General features: G+C 50.7%; 2 protein-coding genes across 3 annotated transcripts in view; one reads left to right on the plus strand and one right to left on the minus strand.

Moving 5' to 3' along the window:
- Positions 1-739: 739 nt before the first annotated feature.
- The window catches only part of bsk (mitogen-activated protein kinase dJNK), a 31195-nt gene continuing 11399 nt past the window's right edge, over positions 740-20535 (minus strand). For both annotated transcript variants that reach the window (XM_076530919.1, XM_076530920.1), the window contains 10 exons: positions 14815-15021; positions 7055-7113; positions 5760-6176; positions 5362-5491; positions 5100-5297; positions 4879-5013; positions 4658-4787; positions 4444-4602; positions 4217-4341; positions 740-3967 (listed from right to left, as the gene is read on the minus strand). In XM_076530919.1, coding sequence (XP_076387034.1) covers positions 3815-3967; positions 4217-4341; positions 4444-4602; positions 4658-4787; positions 4879-5013; positions 5100-5297; positions 5362-5491; positions 5760-5899 — 1170 coding nt within the window. In that variant the 5' untranslated portion in view covers positions 5900-6176; positions 7055-7113; positions 14815-15021 and the 3' untranslated portion in view covers positions 740-3814. The remainder of the gene's footprint in view (positions 3968-4216; positions 4342-4443; positions 4603-4657; positions 4788-4878; positions 5014-5099; positions 5298-5361; positions 5492-5759; positions 6177-7054; positions 7114-14814; positions 15022-20535) is intronic.
- On the plus strand, positions 15021-18594 carry LOC100883416 (uncharacterized). The gene is made up of 2 exons (XM_076530937.1): positions 15021-17919; positions 18097-18594. Exons 1-2 carry the CDS (start codon positions 17608-17610, stop codon positions 18379-18381), a joined length of 597 nt encoding a protein of 198 aa, XP_076387052.1. The 5' UTR covers positions 15021-17607; the 3' UTR covers positions 18382-18594.

Below are 20535 nucleotides of genomic sequence, written 5' to 3' on the forward strand. Positions count from 1 at the left end.
TATCGCGTTATCGTCGTTACGTCTACGCCGCTATTGCTCTATCGTATCGTTATTGTTATCGTAAAGTATCGTTATCGGTACTATCGGATAGGATGAAAGAAGGAAACTCTTTGTTCTACTTCCGACGAGAGAAAGCCTCGTGGCCAATACGCGACCGCGCGAAAACCTTTTCTCCGAAACCTGGCAATCTCGTTCCCGTTCCTTCACGTCGCTGTACATTTTTACTCTCTTCCCACCGAGCGTGTGTTTCGATATCTCTACAACCGAAGAGGAAATACGCGAATTCGTAACTCTTCGGACGTCGTTTGCGTCCAAACGAATTAACGAGAAGCAAAACAACGCGATCTCGTTTCCGATCCACGTCGTGGTACGCATCGTGCTCGTCATCGCTCGAGGAATTGGACGAGGTTAGTAATAATCGTCGCGGTTTCCCGCAACTGGGTCGTCGCGGTGCCGACGTAGCTTGGCGGAAAGCGTGGAGAAACGGCGAGAAAAGCTAAAGCCAAGGAGAGCTCGAACGACTTCGCGTCTCGATCGGACACGAAAAGAAGAAAAGAAAAGAACGAGACGGTCGACGAACGATCTCGCGCGAATTCGTTAACAATATTTGTCGCGCTCTTTCGCTCGTCTTTCATTCGGAAGCGCACGCACGCTCGCATCCATGCACGCACTCATCTACTCGTGTCCACGAACACACCATCCAATTATGCCAATTACCGTGTGCGATACAATTACGCGATTAGCAGTATCACCGTTACTTTATTATAATTAGTGTTACAAAAGCTTGATTATTTGGATCGGACTGTAGCAATATATTCACATAACTATCGTCGTTGGAAAATAAAAATTCAACGTTTACATTACAATTGTTCATCGTCTTCTCGACCGTCGACAACTCGATTCGTTACGAATCGCAATAAATACGGTATGTTTTATAGTGTTCAGTAATAATAATAATAATAATAATAATAAAAATAATATACAAATAAAATATAATAATAATAATAATAATAATAATCATAATAGTAGTAGCAGTAGTAGTAGTAGTAGTAGTAGTAGTAGTAATAGTAATAGTAGTAGCAGTTGTAGTAATAATAGTAGTAAAAATAAAAATAATAATGATAATAAGAATAACAATAATAATACTAGTAGCAGTAGTAGCAGTAATAGTACTAGTTGTAATATTAATAATCACCAGTGTAATCGTAGTTGTTACCTTTGTCCTTGTCTATCGTCATCGTGTCGTCGCCGTCACCGTCGTCGTCGTAACTACCGTAGCGATGGTTGTCAGTGAAATCGTCAAAAAACGAACATCGATCAGTCTCGTAACACGATTCGACTACTGTACAGATATTGCCACAAACACGTCGCTTTGGAATAACGCGCATTCCACTTGTTCGAGCTTAACCCTAGAATGTACGTTCTTTGCGAAACAGGCAACGCTCGTGGTTCTTCTACTAAAGTATGCAATAACGTTTAAAGTGTAAGGGTTACTGCTGGGCGGAGCATCGTCATCGGTCGAGGTTCACCGTGTTGTGTCGCGTTGCGTTGCGTTCCGTCGCATCACAGCGAAGTCGGTTCCTCGAGCGATGAACAAGCAAACGAAGGAACGCCGAAACAAATCGTATCGTTATCCGCGCATCGCGCGCGAATGATCGTCGTCGAAACATTAGCTTCGCCAATTATTGCCGTTTTATTCGTCAACAGCGAAATTCCAAGAAATACGGTATAGCGTTTCTCGTGTATACAATATAATATATATGTATATATATATTATATATATATATATTCATCATTATCATCATTATTATTCTTATTAATGTTGCTGTTGATGTAATTATTATTATTATTATTATTGTTATTATTATTATTACTATTATTATTATTAATATTATTATTATTATTATATATTATATAGGTATAATCTAAGTATCGCGTCGGCATTCGTCGTCGTGCAATGGCACGACGATCGCACGATTGCACAAAGAAAACGAGTTACCTAAGGAACTAACTAGCTAAAGACATTCGACAAGTATAACCGCGAATCGCGTCGTCGTAATACTCGAGGATTAATCGCCGCGACATTGCACCGTTAACGTATTTCGAAAGATTCACGGATTCGATCGCGAATTCCGTGTTGCTCGACGATCTTTTCTCTACGATGGTTCTCGGTAAATTCCTCCGCCTTGCCGCGTTCGATGGCCGCTGTTTCGTTCGCTTCGTTCGCTACTTTAGTCGCGTTTCCCCTCGCCACCCAGGGAGGGAAAGCGTTTAATTTAGAAACGGTACGGTCGTACAAAGTTGACGATACAAAATATCGGTGGCGTACGAGCGCGCGAAAACGATGAGACAAAAGCACGCGTTTGGAGTGTGGCCGCATATAAAAATACACAATTGATTTCGTTCGACGATTAAACGCGTAATCGAAACTCGTACTCTGAAAGGGGAACGCTCAAGCTTTTCTTTTATTCGCGACACCCTGTACACGTCGGACGCATTCGGAATTACGTAGAAAATTGCGTTACGATCGACGATATCTTATTTTACGCTCTTACGATATACGCTTCCGTCACGCTCCTTGCACAACCAGCTCGTTTACGCGCCTCCGACGCCGCGAACGGATCGACGAGTCGCTCGTCGAATCGTCTCGTTCCGAACGGCGAACCGATCGCGAAAACGAATCGGTCGACGTATCGATAACGCAACGACGGTAACGACGAATAGCGAGTCTCGTTCCTTCGTATCGCGTGCATCGAAACGACGTAGCAGGAAAGAAACGAAGGAGCGGCAAAGACGAAAGGACAGTAGACGAGGAAACGAAACGGACGCAAAGTTACAGGCAGGAGCGATAGATTTGTTTCTGTGTCGCGTTCGCGACGGAGTCGGACAGGTGGCGCGAACGGATACGCGAGGAAAGTGGGCTTTTTCTCTTTCTCTGCCTCTCTTTCACTTTCTCTCTTTCTCTTTCTCACCCTCTCTCTCTCCCCCCCTCTCTCTCATACATACACACACACTCTCTCTCTCTCTCTCTCGCGCGCGCGCTCACTCTCGCTCCGTGTACGTGTATGTGTGTGTATGCGTGCGTGTACGTGTTTACGAGCGAAGTCGATCGACGACGCGTTGCAAATTTCTATTAAGCTCGATCGTGTGTAAGCGGGGAACGTTCGTTGCGAACGAATGCGCGTTTCCTGTACGGAGGAAAAACATTTCGGAAGGAGGAGCAAGAAGACCGAGCGAAAACAACGACGAACATCGCGGTACCGCGTCTGTCTGTGCTTTGGTTACGGGGATACAGCAGCGTAGGTTTTCGTAACGCGCGCTCGTTATGCCTCGTACGCACGCGTTTAGACGGCATCTTCGGAGCGAGGTATTCTTCCAAGCGTGGCTCGCGTACTCCCTCGATGTCGGTTTCTCCGCTTCTCGAAAAAAAAAAAAAAAAAAAGAAAAATCAACGGAACGGCGCCACCTCCTCTCTTTCTCATTCTGTCTTTCGTACTCTCTCTCATCGACATTCTCTTATTTCGCCCTCCATCTCTCGCACTCTCTCGCTCTCGCTCTGTTTCGAATCAATCTCCTATTCTTATATCATTTTCCGATTCTCTCTAATTTCAGTCGTTTCGCGGTCCTCTCGTCTGCCTCGCCCATCTTCGTCTCGAACGAAAACGGCGCTTCGTCTAACGTACGTCTCTCCCATGGACGTGAACGGTTTCTATTCGTCGGTTTTTCCCTCCTTTGCATCGCGGATACGGGTGTACGAGAAATCGGACAGTTTAGGTACGTCCTCGAGGAGAATGCTGGCAAGGTTACTCCGTGTCTACCGAGAGCCGCCGCTCTCGGACGTCTGTGCCACCGTCGCGGGATTGTGACTCGTCTCGTACTCCATCACCTCCTGATAGATCAGCTCCTTCCACTGGTCCACCGTGTGTTCCCTCTCGTCCACGCTGTGGTCGTACGGACCCGGTGCAGGCTGTAAGAAATTCCAGTTGGCCGTTACATCGACGTTGTCACGCCGCGGCACGGCGAGCGTCGGAGACAAGAGACGACAAAGAAAGAGAACGATCACGAGATTAACCCGTTAATCGTCGCGTCGATTTCGAGGGTTCTCGGTTTATCGTTGGTCGCGGGGGAGGCGTGACCGCGTGTCGAGAAGATCGCTCATTTTTTCGATCGACGAACAACACGGTTAACGGGTTAACGACGGATCGTCCGCACTTACGGCATTCACTTCGCCCTCGTCGTACCACACGTTTATGTAATTGTGCAGCAAAGCGTCGTCGACGGAGATGCGTCGCTCGGGATCGATCACGAGCATGCGCGACAATAGATCCCTGGCTTGGCTGGCTGGAACGCAACAGAGAAAAAAGAAATGCAAGGAACACTTGGTCGAAACGCTTAGCAAGGATTCTTCGATGAACGGCAACGATAATTCGTTTTGCTCCTCACCTTTTAATCTGTTGTGTTCCGAGGAGTCCGAGGGAAACAACACGTCCGGAAATAACCTGTCGAAAGGATATCCCGGGTATCGTGGCCTGTTCTCCACGTAATTCCTTACCGTCGGTTGTAGCCGCTGCATAAACTCTTGTGCCGGCGTTCCCAGTTGTTCTGCAAAATCGAGTCGTCGAAATCGGACGAAAGACAAAGAGGCGAATCATCTTACCGATTATCTTGTTCCACTGATCGATGTGGTCGGTGCCGGGAAACAGTACGCCGCCTCGAATCATCTCGCCCATGATACATCCAACCGACCAAATGTCCACGTTTTCCTTGTAACCCATTCCCAGGATCACCTGCGAACCACGAGAAACGAATTGGCGCGTTACCGCTTTTCCGAGAGCAACCGTTCACCGTGTTTCGCCAAAGTGTTCCGAAGAAACATACCTCCGGCGCTCTGTAGTACCGCGTCACCACGTACGGCGTCATCATGAAGGTGGTGCCGGCGGTCCTGGCCAAACCGAAATCGAGAATCTTCAACGTGCAGTCGGATTTTACCACGATATTGCTCGGCTTCAAATCCTGTCGAATCGACGAGGGAAGAATGAAGAAAAAATACGAGATCGTACGAGAAAGGAAACGCGATCGACGAGAGAACGTTCGCTTACCCTGTGAATGATTCCGGCCGAATGTAAGTGCTTGATGCCGCAGAGCATTTGGTAGAGAAGGTAAGACATGCGCTCGTGATCCAGATCCATCTGGATTACCTGGCACAGGTTCGCGTCCATAAGTTCCATCACCAAGTAAACGTCTTGAAACTCGTCCAACGATCGTTGCGGAGTGAACGCGTTCAGAAGACCGATTATCTGGAAGGAGACAAGGCGTTCGAGGTAGACAGAGAAGATCTCGAATCAGAAACGCGTTTCTTACGTTTTTATGATTGACCAGTTTCATCAGCTTGAACTCCCTGTAGGCCCTCTTCGCGTGCGTGACGTTCTGAAACGGTCTGGAAAGCTTCTTGATCGCCACATTCTGCGCGGTCACCGTGTCGTACGCCGCGCTGAAACACACACACGCACAGGCACACACAGACGATTCGAGATCGATCGAGCGAATCGAGCGGCCCTGAACACCTTCCAATCGGCCGCGACTTTTAATCGCGTTTCGATCGCGTAAATCGTTCTTTTCTCGTTCTCGCGAGTGGAATCGGTTAATCGAGATACGCGTTCGAAGCGGCGTCGATACGGGCCATACTGGAAGCTCGTTCTTAGCGACCGCTAAAACGTTGTATCGCCGAGGAACGGAAGGAGGAGAGAAAACGGACTTACCAAACGATTCCTTGTGCGCCGGAACCGATCGGCTTCAGGTTCTGGTACCGCTTGAGAATGGTGAATCTGGTGTCCCCGACTTCGACCGTGTAAAACATGGCGGACAGCCGGGTTGTCATATCAGGCCCCAGGTAAGGCATGCGCCTCGGTGCACGTCTCTCCTGCTGCACCTGTACCTGCACCTCCCCGCCGCTCGAGCACTCTTGGTGCACCCGACGAGGACTTACGCTCTTAGCCACTTTGAACGCGAGTTTCGGCGTACTTGGCTAAAAGGAAATTTATCCGCGGAGAGGCAAGGCCCACGAACCAGCACGTTCGCTTCTCCCGTTGCCGCCGCCCACCCTCCTTTGCGCTGTGTCGCTGCCCGTTGACCGCTCGCCGAGGACGCCGCCCGCTTCTCGCGTTCGCCGGATTCGTCTGCGACAGAATCGAACGCGTTGGGACCCTCTCGACCGACCGGGCCTTCGAGCGAGGCTACGAACCCGAGAAGGATCCACGAGGAATCGAACGATCGAGTCGCGACCGGATCCTTTCGGTGTCTCGGTCGGAAATAGAAATTGGAGCAAAGTCGGCCAGACGTTCTCTCGACCGCGAAAAAAAAAAAAGAAGAACGGCCGCCGGTCGAAGAGTTTTTGGTCGGACGGCCAAAATTAGAGGACGCGCGCGAATACTTTGGCGAAGCGTTTGCCTCGAAACGCGAGCATTTCTTCTGCTGGCTCGGGATTCCCCCGAATATTTATAGAATATTTATAGAATGGTGCGCCTCCAGACGTCGAGGAGCACTCGCGCGCTCGAGGACCTTTCTCGACGGACCTTTCCTTCCGCGTCGCCACCTGCTACCAATTACGCAACTTCGCTCCGACGATTATTAATCCACTCGCGCCTTCGAACGATCAACCTCGCTCGCGGCGACGTTCGCTCTCTCGGGTTTAAACGCGAGTCGCGATCCAAGCTCCTTCGCGAGAATCTTCGTTTTCGGACGTTCGCGGGATACAACGGTACAAGAAACCTCTTTCTTTTCTCGGTCGAACAAGAATAGCGCGTTCGTCGAGCGATCGGCACCGTTCGAATTTTTGTCCGCGTCTTCCGACGGATACCCTCGCTGGCAACGCGCAACCACCGACCTCCCATCGAGCCTCGAGGAATCGCGCGTATCCGTTAGACCGTCTTCGCGTCGATATAATTGGCGAGACGAGAACGACGCGGGAGATTCTACGCCTACGCGGACGGTCCTTCCGGTGTTACCTTCTCCTTTTCTCTTTTCACCGGAAGCGTGGTCCGAACCGGGTACTCACCATAAACGCGTTGCCATTGCGAACAGTCGAGGAATCCTTGAACCCGAGGCGACGATGGTCTGCGAACAAAGCAAACGAACGCGACGAGTTTTAATCTGATCGATCTCGTGGAAGGGACAAACGCCGCGAAAAACTGTGCTTTTTCCGACAGCGGTCGAGCTAGCCAAGTTAAAAGTTGGGTCAGACGGAATCCAGAGACCTACCCATAAACCGTCGTCGCGAACGTCGAATCGGATATTAAATTTCCTCGAAGCAACACATATTTCCCAGAGGATAGCACGCTGCTCCCCTTTCCGGTAGAGCGCGTTTTCGCTCTCTCCTTCTCTCTTACGACATTCCCGTTTTCTCTTATCCACGGCCAAAGTAATTGCACCGTCTCGCAGGATCATAGCCGTTTAATTGTTCGCGGAACAGCTACCGTTCCAATTAATTTGCGTAATTACGCGACGAGTCCGGAAAACGCGCGTCTCCTCGTTTTTTTTTTTTTTTCAACGATCCACGAGCAATCCGAGTTTCGCGCCGTGTTTCGGTTAAAGTTTCGATCGGACGGTGGCGAGTCATGGCGCCGATCGCGCGAGTTAGCGGTACTCGCGCGATCGTTGCGAAGAAAATGTTGGCAGAACGTCTAAACGGCAAATCGGTGTAGGCGGACAAAAGGAAAAATACGTAACGAGAGACAGCTCGGTGGAAGGATTTCCCCGCGGAACGAATCGGAGCCAGGGTAAACGCGGTGGGGTTCAAAGAACTCGGGAGCACAAATACCGGTTTCGAGTTGTCGAAGGTGATGTACGAGCAAAGAGATACGATAGGAAAGACTGGCGAGCGAAGGACGCGTCGATAACGGGGCGGCAATGTCTCGAGCGAACAGCCGCGATAACGCGACCGCGACATCGACGTCGTCTCTCGTTGGCCGACCGATCGGATTCGAAGAAATCGCGTCTACTCGGCTATCGAACGAACGGAGGGAGCGAAGATCCGCGCGATGCCGTTAACGACGTGTGCTCGTTATCGAAGGTTAAATTGGTCGCTAGCTCGTCGCTAGGCTCGTCGCGATAATTAATTTCGATCGGTTCGATAGCGCAACGCGTCTCACCTCCGCGGATCACGAGGGTAATTAGCAGCGGTGTAGGAAAGAGGATGGCTGCGAAAAGCGACGGAGGAGACGTTCGCAAAGTTCGTCGACCGAAATGTCGCGAAGGAGGGAACCGAGAACGATCGAAATGGTCCGTGAACGAGGAACCGACCAAACACCGGTAACCCGCGAGCCGAGTCGCGACGATAATTGGCCGCTGGCAAACGAACGATTCGCGCGTTCGTTCCACGGAATAATTTCAAACTCGACCGGTTGCCCACCCAACTCGGCCTCCTACCGCGCTCGTATTTAGAGCTTAGCGTCGCCGTCGCCGTCGCCGTCGACGTCGAATCGACCGTTTCGCCTTTCCGCGGTACCGACACGCGCCCCGCTCGTCTTCCGCCTTAATATACGTTCCATATTTTAGTCTCCTCGTTCCGTTCCATCGCGGTTAATTTGCACCAGACCCGCCGCGAAATCGATACCTTCGGACGAAACGGTCCGCCCAACCGTTTTGTCCGCTTCCTACCTTCTCTATTTGCTTCGTCTCCTCGTTTCGCTTCTTCTCTATTTTCGCCCGTCTTCGCCACCGACCTACGAACGACTCGAAATTCTCTGATTCACCCTCGAACGCGATCGAACGCGATCGAACGCGATCGAACGCGAGCAACCCCGAGGACGTAACCTTCCGTAACATCAGCGAAGAACGCTGCACGATTGCCGTGGTCGCCAGCTCGATATTAATTCGTCTAAACGCGACGTTTTTTCATCTCCGTCGACGAAACCGACTATTTACGCCGGTAAACCTGAACCGATCCGAATCGAGTGAAAGAGAGAGAGGCGATCTTGTATTCGAACGACGGCCTCCCTAAAAAAGAAACAAAGCCGAGGGTGTCGCGTGCCGACGCGTCTTCGCCGTCCCCCGTCTTTCTCTATTTCGCGCGACGCGTTCGTTTCTTTCGCTGGTCTCGTTGCCCGACGAGTTATGCAACTCGCGAAGAAGCCGCTTTCGTCGAGGAACGCCGCTAATTGGCCGAAAATAAATGCCCTCGAACAACCATTTTCTCTCTCTCCGGTACGTGCTCGCGTTTCGTTCGTAGGCCGTCCTCCGCTTTCGCGTCGAGAAAATCGGAACGAACCGCGCCACGAAACGAGTCGAGTCGAGACGAGACGAGACGACGCGACGCGACGCGACCGAACCTGTCGCTAAAACTTTTACGACACGCCGCTAGCGTCGGCGTACTTTAAAGATAGCTCGAGGATGCGATGACGGCGAGACGCGTTTCGATGCGCGAAAAAACGATCAGCGCGGATCCGAACTGTCTCCGCTAGCTTCGCGTCTATTTAGAGAACGCTCGGAAAGAATGCTCACTGTCTGGGCCTTGAAACAGGCGCTCGAATAAAAATCGAATCGTCCAGGACCGATAGCGAGCTACGCACCTTTCGGTCCGCACGCTCGTTTCTAGATACCGTCGGCTTGCTCGCGGAACATTTCGAATCGTGTTCCATTTTTTTCGTCTCGCGTTTTCCTCTTCTTATAATTCACGCGCGCTATTACGAAAACTTTGAAACTTTCTTTCGACGATTCGGATACGGAATCGTTTTCCTAACGACAAATTTGCTCGGCAACTAAACGATTAGCTCGGAGCGATTTCGCGCGAAGGGAACGCAAAAAAGAGGCAAACTTTGAACAGGGAAGAAAAGAAGAATTTTCGATTAGCGTGTCCATCTAGCACCGCGCCCGTTCGTTTCGGTTGTTGCTGAGCCCTCTCCGATATCTAGGATGATCCTCTGGCTCTTTTTGCTCGAATAAACGGTGTTTCTTTCTTCCCTTTCTAGGGAACTAGCTGACCGTTGGAGAAAAAGATTACGGAGACACCAAGAATTTAAATAGTTTCGAGAACGTCCGATCGAACGAAAAAATAAAAAATGTCGGTTGCATCGTGCGGTGGCGCGTCTATTTACGAATACGATAAAAGTAAAGAAGGTAAAATAAGGAAGAATTTCCACCGTATATCTCCTCTTCTTTTGTTCGTTCGAATTTTCTCGCGAAACGCTCGTACGCGTATACGGTCCGGTTCGAATTGGAGGCGCAAAGATCGTCGACGAAATTACGCGTAGAAGCCAACCTACTCGCCGATGCATCGACGTTTGAAAAGAAACGGCTCCGCCGGGTACGGAACAATGGCTTCGAAGAAAGGCTCGGCTGCATTTGTTCGCGCCTCGTTCGGGTGCTTTCTCGCGAAAAGTAACGCGCTCGCGAAAAATCAAAGAAGCGTCTCGTTCGCGCTCGACTTTGTTCCAGATGTTCGTTTCGTCGGTTGTAACGCGACGACGGTCGTCGACGTCCTATTCTTTTCGCTCCGTTGAAAATTCTCTTTCTTCACCCCCGCTAGTTCTCCGCTGGGTCGGAATGTCCGCCGCGAACTTTCGAGGAGACGCATCTTTCACCGTCCGATCGCTTTCGAACGCGCCGACAAAATCTTTCCGCCTCTTCGTTCGTTCGCGCCGCGATAGAAAACGCGAAGCTGCTACCGACGCGACAAAGCGATCGTGGCGACGGCTCAAGACAGCGTCGGAATATTCGTGAAACGTCCACTCGCGACCGCTACGTGGACAATACCTCTCGATCGGCCGTGTTAACGGACCGTAATAATATAGATCTCGCACGGGAATTCCGAGCATTAGGATCCTTTTTCGAACAGGTTCTCGAGAATGCGAACGCGTCCTCGAAATGCGCGATCTTGGAGAATAGTCGTGTCTCGTGGCAGGAAATTTAGGTTCGGAATATATGTATTCGGGCGGACCGTTCGACGATCGCGACATTCGTCGAGATCGGAAACGGATAGGGTTAAGGAAAAAGATGGTAGGCTAATTCTGGCTCGCATAAGTCGGTCGCGTAACGAAGGCAGGAAGCGCGGATCCGCCACATAAATCGTGACCGAAGGCGAGCCCGACGCCGACGTCGGATCAGTTACGAAAACATTCGCGGGTACAAATTATGCGGCATTAGCCTGTTACGCGAACTTCAAACTTCAAACGGCAAAAGAAATGGTCGGAATGCCGCGCGGTGTCTCGGCCGGGGCGATCTTCCGGTCTTTAACACCGTCTTGTTCTCCGGATAATTTACTCGCGAGAAGGATCGTAAACAGCGCGGGGTTGGCGATTTTCGCCGGAGGAAAAGAGATTCGTAGCGCGCGCGATCGCGATCACTTCAAAGCGACGCGCGAACACAAACGGAGTTGGCTCGTTTCTCGGAACGCTTTACGAACCGTCGCTCGTCGCGACGACTTTGCTCGCTTCATTTGCTGGATTTAGAATGAATTATCGCGGTATTAACATTGCACCAAACGAATAACCCTTTCTCGGATGATAAACGGCGCAACCTATCCCACCGGGCACGTTCTCCTCCCTCTTCTACCGTTTCCTCTCGCCCCCTTTAATCGTAAAACGATTAAAAGAGATCCTAAGCCAGCTCCGTATGGCGTCCCAGTATCTCGAGCAACATCCTAAACATCGACGAGAATTTTTTATTTCGTCGTCGCCTGTCGACCTCCTTCCTTCGAACGGATCTCCGCGCAGGATCGAAGATTAAAAACAACGTTTAGAACGGAACGACGGAAACTGGCAGGAACGGAGAATCGGAAATCGTCTAGAGTCTAGACGATAGAATCACCGGTCTCGTCGATTTCGCTATCCTCGAAAGTGCTCAACCATCGATTCCGTTTATTTCTAGACCTCCCGCACATTCGAAAAGCGTACTCGTGCAAAGATAGGAACGACGATCCCTATCTAACCGGTCGGTTCCACTCGAGAAGCGGTGGTTACGTCGATCTCTTGGCGGACACGGCGCGAACTTCGGCTGCTCGATCGACGAGCGTCAACCGGTCTGTTCGCGTCGTTTTTCGGTCTAAAAGAAACAACCGTTTCGCGCCGCGAAACAATCGTTCGTCCTCGACGCTTCGGAAACCATCCACTTTAGTCCAAGATCGAAACGGTCCGAGAAAATAAATGGAAAACGGGTCGAACGAAAATAGCCTCGACTCGAGGGAGACTCTAACGAAACGCGAACTAAACCTGATACGCGAACGCAAAATCGATACAACGTCAACGACAGAAGTCCTACGGCTCGCTTCCTCGGTTTTGCCAGCTTTTCGTCTGTCGATTCGCGCTGAAATTTGCTGTTCCAAACTTTCGCGTTCACGCCGACACGGGTTGGAAATTTCATCGGCGACTAGATTCGCGATAAAACGAACATGGTCCACGCGAAGCTGATTCTTCCGAGATCGTGGTTCGATATTTCGACGGAATAGCAATTACCTCGAGTAATTCGTACGCTCGAAGAGCCGACGCGTATCAAAGGGTTAACGATGACGGTAGGGAGTTCTCGTTCGAGTTTCGCGATTCTCGAGAAAAATCTCCTACCAAGGACTTCCGTTCTTTCCTTCGTCCTCTCGTATCTCCTCCATTCTTTCCTCTTCCCTTCGATGTTGTCTCGAATATCGTTTACTCGACTTACGTCGCTGAAACGCTGAATCGATAAGCGGGATAGACCGTTTTCTACGTGTTCCTCGACTCGTCCTCTTTATCCGCGTTCGCTTATCTCGCTGTTCCGTGTTCGCCGAAACTTTGCGCACGAACGGATAGTCGCGAACGCAACGTCTAAGCAGATTTTACCGCGGTAAACCACGAATCGCGGTTCCGGCGAATACGTCAGCTCGCGTATTAAGTTGTCTCGAGTAGAATACTCCTGACGCTACGATAAATCGTCGGAAATCGTTCTACGCAACGATCTTTTCCAATGATAAATCCTTACAAGTTCGTTATACGGTCGGAACATCGATCGTCCTGCGTCACCGTGTATAGCGCGTCGTTCAAAAAAGAATACGGTACGTGGCTAAAGGGATTAGAATCGTACGCGTACCTACTCGATCTTCGACGAACAGCGTTCCATCGATTCGTTGCGTTCGGTTTAAGAATGTTCCGTGATCGAATCGAGGGGATTTTTCGTCTCGAGAAATTCTGATAAACGATAACGAATCGTTTTTTCCGTCGTAGATTTAGCATTTAACGATCGAGTATCGTGCGATTTCTCGAGAAAATACGCAGGAAACGGCGATCAAGGAACCTGGACGAGTTTCACCGTTCACCGATCGTAAAATCGGCTCGCGAATAACGCGACGAAACCGTGTCTCGGCATCGGACGAAAACGAAATCGTTCCGATTCGATAGAAATCGCAGCGATTCGGGATCGTTTCGTTCGCGAGACTGTCCAGACACGAACGAAGATTACGAGATGGATTCGCGAGTCGTAACGGTGGCAGACGCATTAGGGTGGTACCGCGACGCGCATAAATTTCTCGCGCGGAAGAGCAGAGAAACGGTTTTTAGGAGACGCGAGTAAGCCGTACCTTATAAACGAGAGGCAGATAAGAGCTGCCGTGACTAATGCGAGACGCGCTCGATTATTCACGGTATGTTTACCGACGAGACGTCGACGCGGTACTCGGCTAGCGACCGTGGACGCCAGTCTCGAAAACTCTCGTCCAAATCACCGAATTTACGATTCTCGCAACGACCGTTGCGACCGTCGAGAATCCGAAGCTTTTCCGATACAGCTGCTATCTATCCTGGAAACGATACTTTCGAGGCTCCGTCAACGGCTGAGAAGATTTACTCGCGTCCAACGAAACTGGCTACTTTGCCTTCTCGTCGATTGTTCGTCCGTATCGCGCGCGAATGTATCGTCGTGTTTCGCGATCCGGGGATATCCGCCGGTAGGTTCGTAAAACGGATTTCACTGGCCGAAATCGAGTATCGTAAAACGCGAAAACGACCCACGAACAAACTGGGCCGCGACTCGGTCGTCACAGGCAATCGTTCGCGAACGATCTACATACGTCGGTCTACGTAACGCGTTAACGCTACTCGAGCTTTATATTTCCAGCGTCGATCGTGGATCACTTTCATAAACGCTGTACGATATCTCGATTAGTAGAGCTAAAAACGCAAAGGGTTCGAGGCAACTTACGGTCCGATTACAGTGTCGTCGTTAGCGATAGCGGAAGGAAAAAAATTTTACAGAAATCCGGAAAGAATTGGTAGGATATTTCGTTAAAAAGATCAGCGATCTACGAGTGTTCTCGAACGAGCGTGGGTTACGACGTCGCGTTAGGAAAGATAAGTTGCCCGGAGGTTTCTTCCTCGAACGTTACCGACCGTTACGTGCGATTCGGATGTTCTTTCTGCCTCGTATTCGCGATATGTTCCAGCTCGGATTCTCGAGCGCGACGGAAACGATCGTCGCGATCGTTTCGCGCGGTACCGCAAACGTCGAATAGTTTCGAATCCGCACAGTGTTATTCGACAAAAGATCGACGTTGCGTTTCTCGATTGGTCCAAGTCGTCTAATCCGATGCGAACTCGATCTAATCCGATAGCCTACTTCGGAGCGTCCAACTTATAATTTCGCCTTCTCTCGAGTCTGCTGCATCGCGTGATCCGGCTCGCGAGAACGATCGTCATCGCGTTCCCTCGTAACCTACCGGTAAAACGGTTCGAATCGAGAGTAACCCGCACCGCGCGAACGTCGATCGAGGCTTTCGCAACCGACCCACACCGTAGAGCGTAGTTGAAACTTCCGCCGATAAACACCGACCGAGTATCGATCTAACGTAGCGTAACTTACCGTCTAATAAAGACTTTGACGGTGACGGGAACAACGATGACAGCAACGACAATGACGACGACGACGATGACGACGACGACGACGTCGACGACGACGACGACGACGACGACGACGACGCCGAGTACGACGGCGACGACGACGGCGACGACGACGACGACGACGGCGACGACGGCGACGACGACTCGCCTACGGCGCCCTCAAAGTTCTCTGAAACAAAACAAATGATTCGTATTGAAAAATCTGAAAGATTCCTAGCTCTCGATCGGATTTTGCCCTTTCGGAGACGGTCGAAAAATCGGCGAAACGTTGAAACGGGTTAGAAGAAGGTTTAACGGCTAAACAATTGACCGACGGAGCGGGAAAACCAGAACGAGCCAACAACGGCGCCAGAGTTATTTATATCGAGACGACCTTTGACGACGTCGACGTGGACACGGACGACGACGCTCAATGAAAATCTTTCGCGCCGTCAACCAGACGCGGAAGAAGACGTTCTCGGTTCGCATGGCGCCACAACGCCACCCTAAATGCCTACCCTTTCGATCGCGCTCTCCCGTTTGCCGATTATTTTAGCCACCGTGTCGCGATCGAAACTTTATCGCGCGAATCTCGTTTCCTCTCGTAACCGCTTCGACCACTGACAGCTATTGCGTAACGACAACGACGAGGAAAACACGCGATTCTCGTCGTTTCTATTTTCGTTCGTGCATCTCGACCGGCAACAAATCCGCTAACCTTATCGAATAATTTTCGAAACTCGAAACTATCCGTTTTCCACTTGCCCGCGATTGCCCGCTTAACCAAAGAAACCCGATCAGTTTCGTTCTTTCGAGCGCTAGTCCGGTCCTTCGAATCCGAGAACGACAAAATGTACGAAAGAGTACAAGTCGAAGAAGGAGATTCTGTTGGATCGTATCGGGAAGGATAAATGTCGCGTCGTTAAGAGTTAACGAGAGAGAAGGGGTGCGTGGAAAGGGGTGGCGTGCCTCGTCAGCGAAAAGCTCGATACTTAATTGAAAGTGCCGACTAAGCGAAGGCTCTCGCTAACGCGCGTCGCGTCATCGCCGTGCCGATCGTTCGCTTCGAATCTGCATCGTCGCGAATCGAGAAGGCGCGTACGGAGCACGATAGGGAAACCGATATTTTCGTAGTCGATCGGCGAGCGCGCGTTGTACTTCGTTCAGCGATTTCCATAGATAACCAATTAATCGGTAACGAACGGCACGTTTTCTGTGCGATAGACGAACGCGTTCGAGACGTATCCGCCAACGATATCTACGCTCTCTCTATTTATAATCGAGAGCAAAGGCGGGATATTAATTATCGAGCTGGCGATTCAGCGTTAACGTCGTGGCTCGCCACGAGCGAGCCGGGGATAATGTCCGTCGTTTGTCACGCCGGCTCAAGCTGACGAGAATCGTCTAGCTCGAATAACGAGCGGCAGTTCGCGTCTTTCGAACCTTTCCTTCTTCGTCCACTCCGCGCCTTGCCTCTATCCTTCTTCTAAATGTCACGGAAATAGGAAAGATCGAACCTTTCCCTTCCAAGGTATTTATCGTAACGCGCTCCGCGTCGATATCGTCCGATTATTTCTTAACGATAAGGTCTCGATGAGTCTGCCGAGGCGAAAGAGTCTCCCCGAGAAAAATAGAGTCGAGAGCGGAAAGTGGCAGCCAGGTAAACGAATGGATAGCGGAGACGAAGAAACCGGTGAAACGGTGAAAACGGAAAGGCGGAAAACCGTGTAAAAGAGAGAAAAAGGGAAGGAAAGCTGCGAGCATCGTACCGATTCACGACGCTAATGCGCAGAGTGTTCTAAAGAACGACGAAACAATGCTGCCACTCCACCGCACCCCGACTCTGATTCTCTTTTTCCGTTACGCTTCCAGCGACGCTCGCGTAATAGGTCATAGTTACCGATTTCTTTCCCTTTCGCGGTAATCTTCTACAACTCGTACGATGTCTTCTTCTGCATCGATCGTTTCACCAGACATTCGATAACGATCGCGACGCTATCGATCTGCCAAGTACATTAACAGGTTACCGTTCGATTCCATAGAGCATCGCCATAGAGAATACGCCCAACGAACGAATGCAAGGATTTAGCTGGTTGTTCGAAATAAATTCGATAAGATAAATAGTGAAGTGATCTTCGCGACTGTAACGTCGACAGCGAGCATTACTCAACGGCTAAAGCACGATATTTTACTAGTCTCTCCTCTGTTTCGATTCGCGCTTGCAGTTTCTTTCGGAGCATCGGTATACCCTTCGAAGACGGAAGTTTCGTTTTCACTTTCCTACTTTCGACGTTTCTCCTTTTAGGAAACGTCACCGCTGTGCGATCTCGCGAAAATCGCGAATTCGATTAGTCGCTAATTTCGAAGCGCGCGACGAGCCCTTCGCGTTTTTTCCACGCGAACACTGTTCAGTCTCGATGGTCGCAAACGAGGGCCAATCGAGCACAAGGACGGAATAGCTAAATCGTCGTCGTGAAAATGATCGCTAGCGACAAGGTTGCGCGTAACGCGCCCAAATGGAATTTCAATAGGTAGAACCGCTGCCCGTTGTCCGCGCGGTACGATCCTCGATCGCGTTCTCCCCAAGGTCGAACGTTTCCTCGATTCCCTGGAATTACGGCCGTTTCCAATTTTCGAGGCGGCCCTCGTCGAACATCTCCGCGAAAAAGACGCGAAAAAGACGCGTAAAACGTTCCGAGCGTGACGCGATTCGACGGCGACCGAGAGGACCCCGTCACGCTCGTTCCTCGACGATCGTTTCGGCTCGGTTTGGACAATGGCCAAGGACGCGTTACTCAATCTCGCGTCGGTAACGAACGTGCTTCGACACGAGGTTACTCGTTTTCGATGCAGCCTCGCGACCAGCGCGAGGCAACCCGACGCGAAGCAACGCCCAGAGGTTAACAATTATGCGCGATTACGCGAGAGGCGAATATTCAGAATCGGTGCACGTACCGTCGACGCGTATCGTCGCGATCGAACCGGTATAAAAGAGGGCTACACCGCTGTTTCGAGCATCAATCGATCGTCAACGGTCTTCCAAGCTTCTCGCATCTCCTCGACAAACTACAACATGAAGTGCATCGCGGTGAGTAAACCCCGTTGAAACTCGTTTACCGTGTACACTCGACGCGATACGGGGCGTTTCGTCGTTCGGGAAATTTTGCCCGGCCGAAACATCGATCGTGTTCGAGCATGGATCGACGAGGCTGCTTTGCTCTCGAATCCGTGCAACTCGCTAACGACGCTTTCTCGGTGATTTCAGGCCGTCGCTCTGCTCGCCCTGTTCGGCGTTGCTCTGGCGAAACCTCTGGAAACGGAATCGCTGGAACCGACTTCGGCGATAGCCGAATCACCCGTGGCCGAAACCGAAAACGCGGCAAGGGACAAGAGAGGATTGCTGGTGGGTGCGGCTTACACCGCTCCCGTGGCCTACAGCGCGTACACCGCTCCGGTTGCCTACACGAACGCCTACAGCTACCCTTACGCGGCCTACTCCGCTTACCCCTACTACGCTGCCGCTTACACCGCGCCCTACTACGTCATTTAGACGCGACCGTCGTCGGGACAGTACGCTTTCGGCACAGGACCACGCGACGACTGCGTCCCGATCTCCGCGCAACGGCTCCAAAAGGAGAGCCGTCCGGACTCGATCGAGATGCACGAACATATTACCCCCCTAACAGCCCATCTACTAACAATCGAACGTGTATCGCTTTTTATACGATAGACTAAACCGTGTAATAAAGTTGGTTGCAAACTACATACATAGAAAAGTGTACGCTTACTCGACCCACGACCGCCTATCCACCGAGATTTACCCTTTCATCCCACGTACCCTCGCTACCGGCGTTTTATCGTAGTCTACGATATTGCATCGATTATTTTTTGCGACTTTCTTGGCTACTAAAAGCTCCTTTTCTTCCCCTTCGAGCATCGGCCGGTAAAAGGCATTTCGGAAACACCATTCTACTTCGTGCTCATCGCGTTCCGTGTTTGGCCGACGTTTTCACGAGAACTCGAAATATCCGTCTCTTTAACGAATGTTTCGAAGGTTCGAACGGACATTTCTCTTTCGTTCGTACTCGCGAATCGTCGTCCCACGCCAGGTAATCGAATCGAGCGACGTTACCTTTAACCCCGGGAAATCGCTTGCGGAAATTATCTCGAAACTTGTTCGCGGTAAAGCGCTTACGAAATGAACGCGAACGATTCGCGCAAGAGTAATTTATCGCGACGCTTTGTTCGACGATCGTAAATCGTCGGCAAAGTTTTACGTTCGTTGCGTAAAATTATCGGCATTGTATTTGGCAAGGTTGACGTCAACGAGTTAACCTCGTCGCTCGAATCACGAACACGAGAAACCTGATAATTCCTTTATTTATTTGCTTTATTTATGTAAGCTGTTACAACGAAGAAATCGGGTGGTTCGTCGACGAGGATGTCTCGTTTACGGCCGTGCCACTCGAAATTCTCTCAGCTCGAGCGTTCGGCGTTGGGGAATCGTATCGCGTATCCTCGTCACGAACGCGGGCATGGGTTGACCACTCCTGGAAATGGCGATGCTTTCTATCCTCGTCGTTCGTGTCTTCGAATTCGTGAACGGTTATGCCTTTGGCACACGTTGGTCGGTTTCCTCGCCTTCATCGACGCCGGTTTATCGGGTTTATCGTTGACGAGAAGGCGTACGCGCGTGCGACGTAGCGCGACGGATTGGAAAGGAAAACTAGCAGGAAGAAGGGCACTTTGGTTAACTCCGCAGTTACGCGCAACGCGCATTTACACCCTCGGCTATTATTCAATCTGCATCGGAGCGTCGCGCGTCTACGCGTCTCCGTCGATAGTCCACCTACATACACGAATATTCATTGGCCGAAATAGCGTGCATGCGTTCGTTCACGGCGAACAACGTTTTCTTTCCTTCGTTAAATATGGCGCCGATATTTCTGAAAAACCATAGACATCGCGCGGTCCGACTTTAAAAAAGTGTTACCCTCGTACGATTACGGATCGCGGTGATCGTCGAAGAAACGCGCGACGAAACTCGAAAATTCACCTCGAAAACTTACTCGACCGCCGATCGAAAGAACTCGCGCTATCTGGCGCGCTCGCGAAAGTAATTACCGTCTCCTCCCCAATATACGTATACGCTCCGACGCTCACGGAGACGCGAACGAGTACGGAAAGAGGCACGATTATTCGCAGCGCCCAGAGAGAGAGAGAGACCGTGTTTCTACGGTTCCGCGAAAAGAGGGTTTCCAGTTCGAGACTTTATGGGAACGGTTGCCGCAAGGGGTATCTCCATTAATCAGGAAACTAACTGTACCGCCAGGCAAATATGCTAGTCAGCTCGGTTTGATTCATCGTCGAGGACTAATTATCCCGCATTTGCGAACGAAACGGGACTTCTGGTAACCGTAATTCGTTTCGTGCAACGTTCGCCAAGGGCCAACCCTCGACGCGATTCGCGCGCACGATCGCGGAACAAACTTTTCGATCGATTTCTCGAATACTCTGCCAAGATAATTCCTCTCGTTCGGCCGTCGACGTTTTCACGAAAGTCTACTTAAACGAGAACGTTGCTTTTCCACGCTTTCCGTCGCGTCGTCGCACTTTCGCTATACACCCAGAACGATCCATGCCCCGTTATCGAAACCGATCAAGCGAAAGCCTGATACGTGGCTCGTCTAACGATGGCGCAAGG

This window comes from Megachile rotundata, chromosome 4 (assembly GCF_050947335.1).
Source record: "Megachile rotundata isolate GNS110a chromosome 4, iyMegRotu1, whole genome shotgun sequence".
NCBI classification, from domain to species: domain Eukaryota; kingdom Metazoa; phylum Arthropoda; class Insecta; order Hymenoptera; family Megachilidae; genus Megachile; species Megachile rotundata.

Coding starts and splice junctions, on each gene's coding strand:
- LOC100883416 (XM_076530937.1), top strand. CDS start 17,608: ATGGCCAAGGACGCGTTACTCAATCTCGCGTCGGTAACGAACGTGCTT. Junction 17,920..18,096: donor ACAACATGAAGTGCATCGCG/GTGAGTAAACCC, acceptor CGGTGATTTCAG/GCCGTCGCTCTGCTCGCCCT.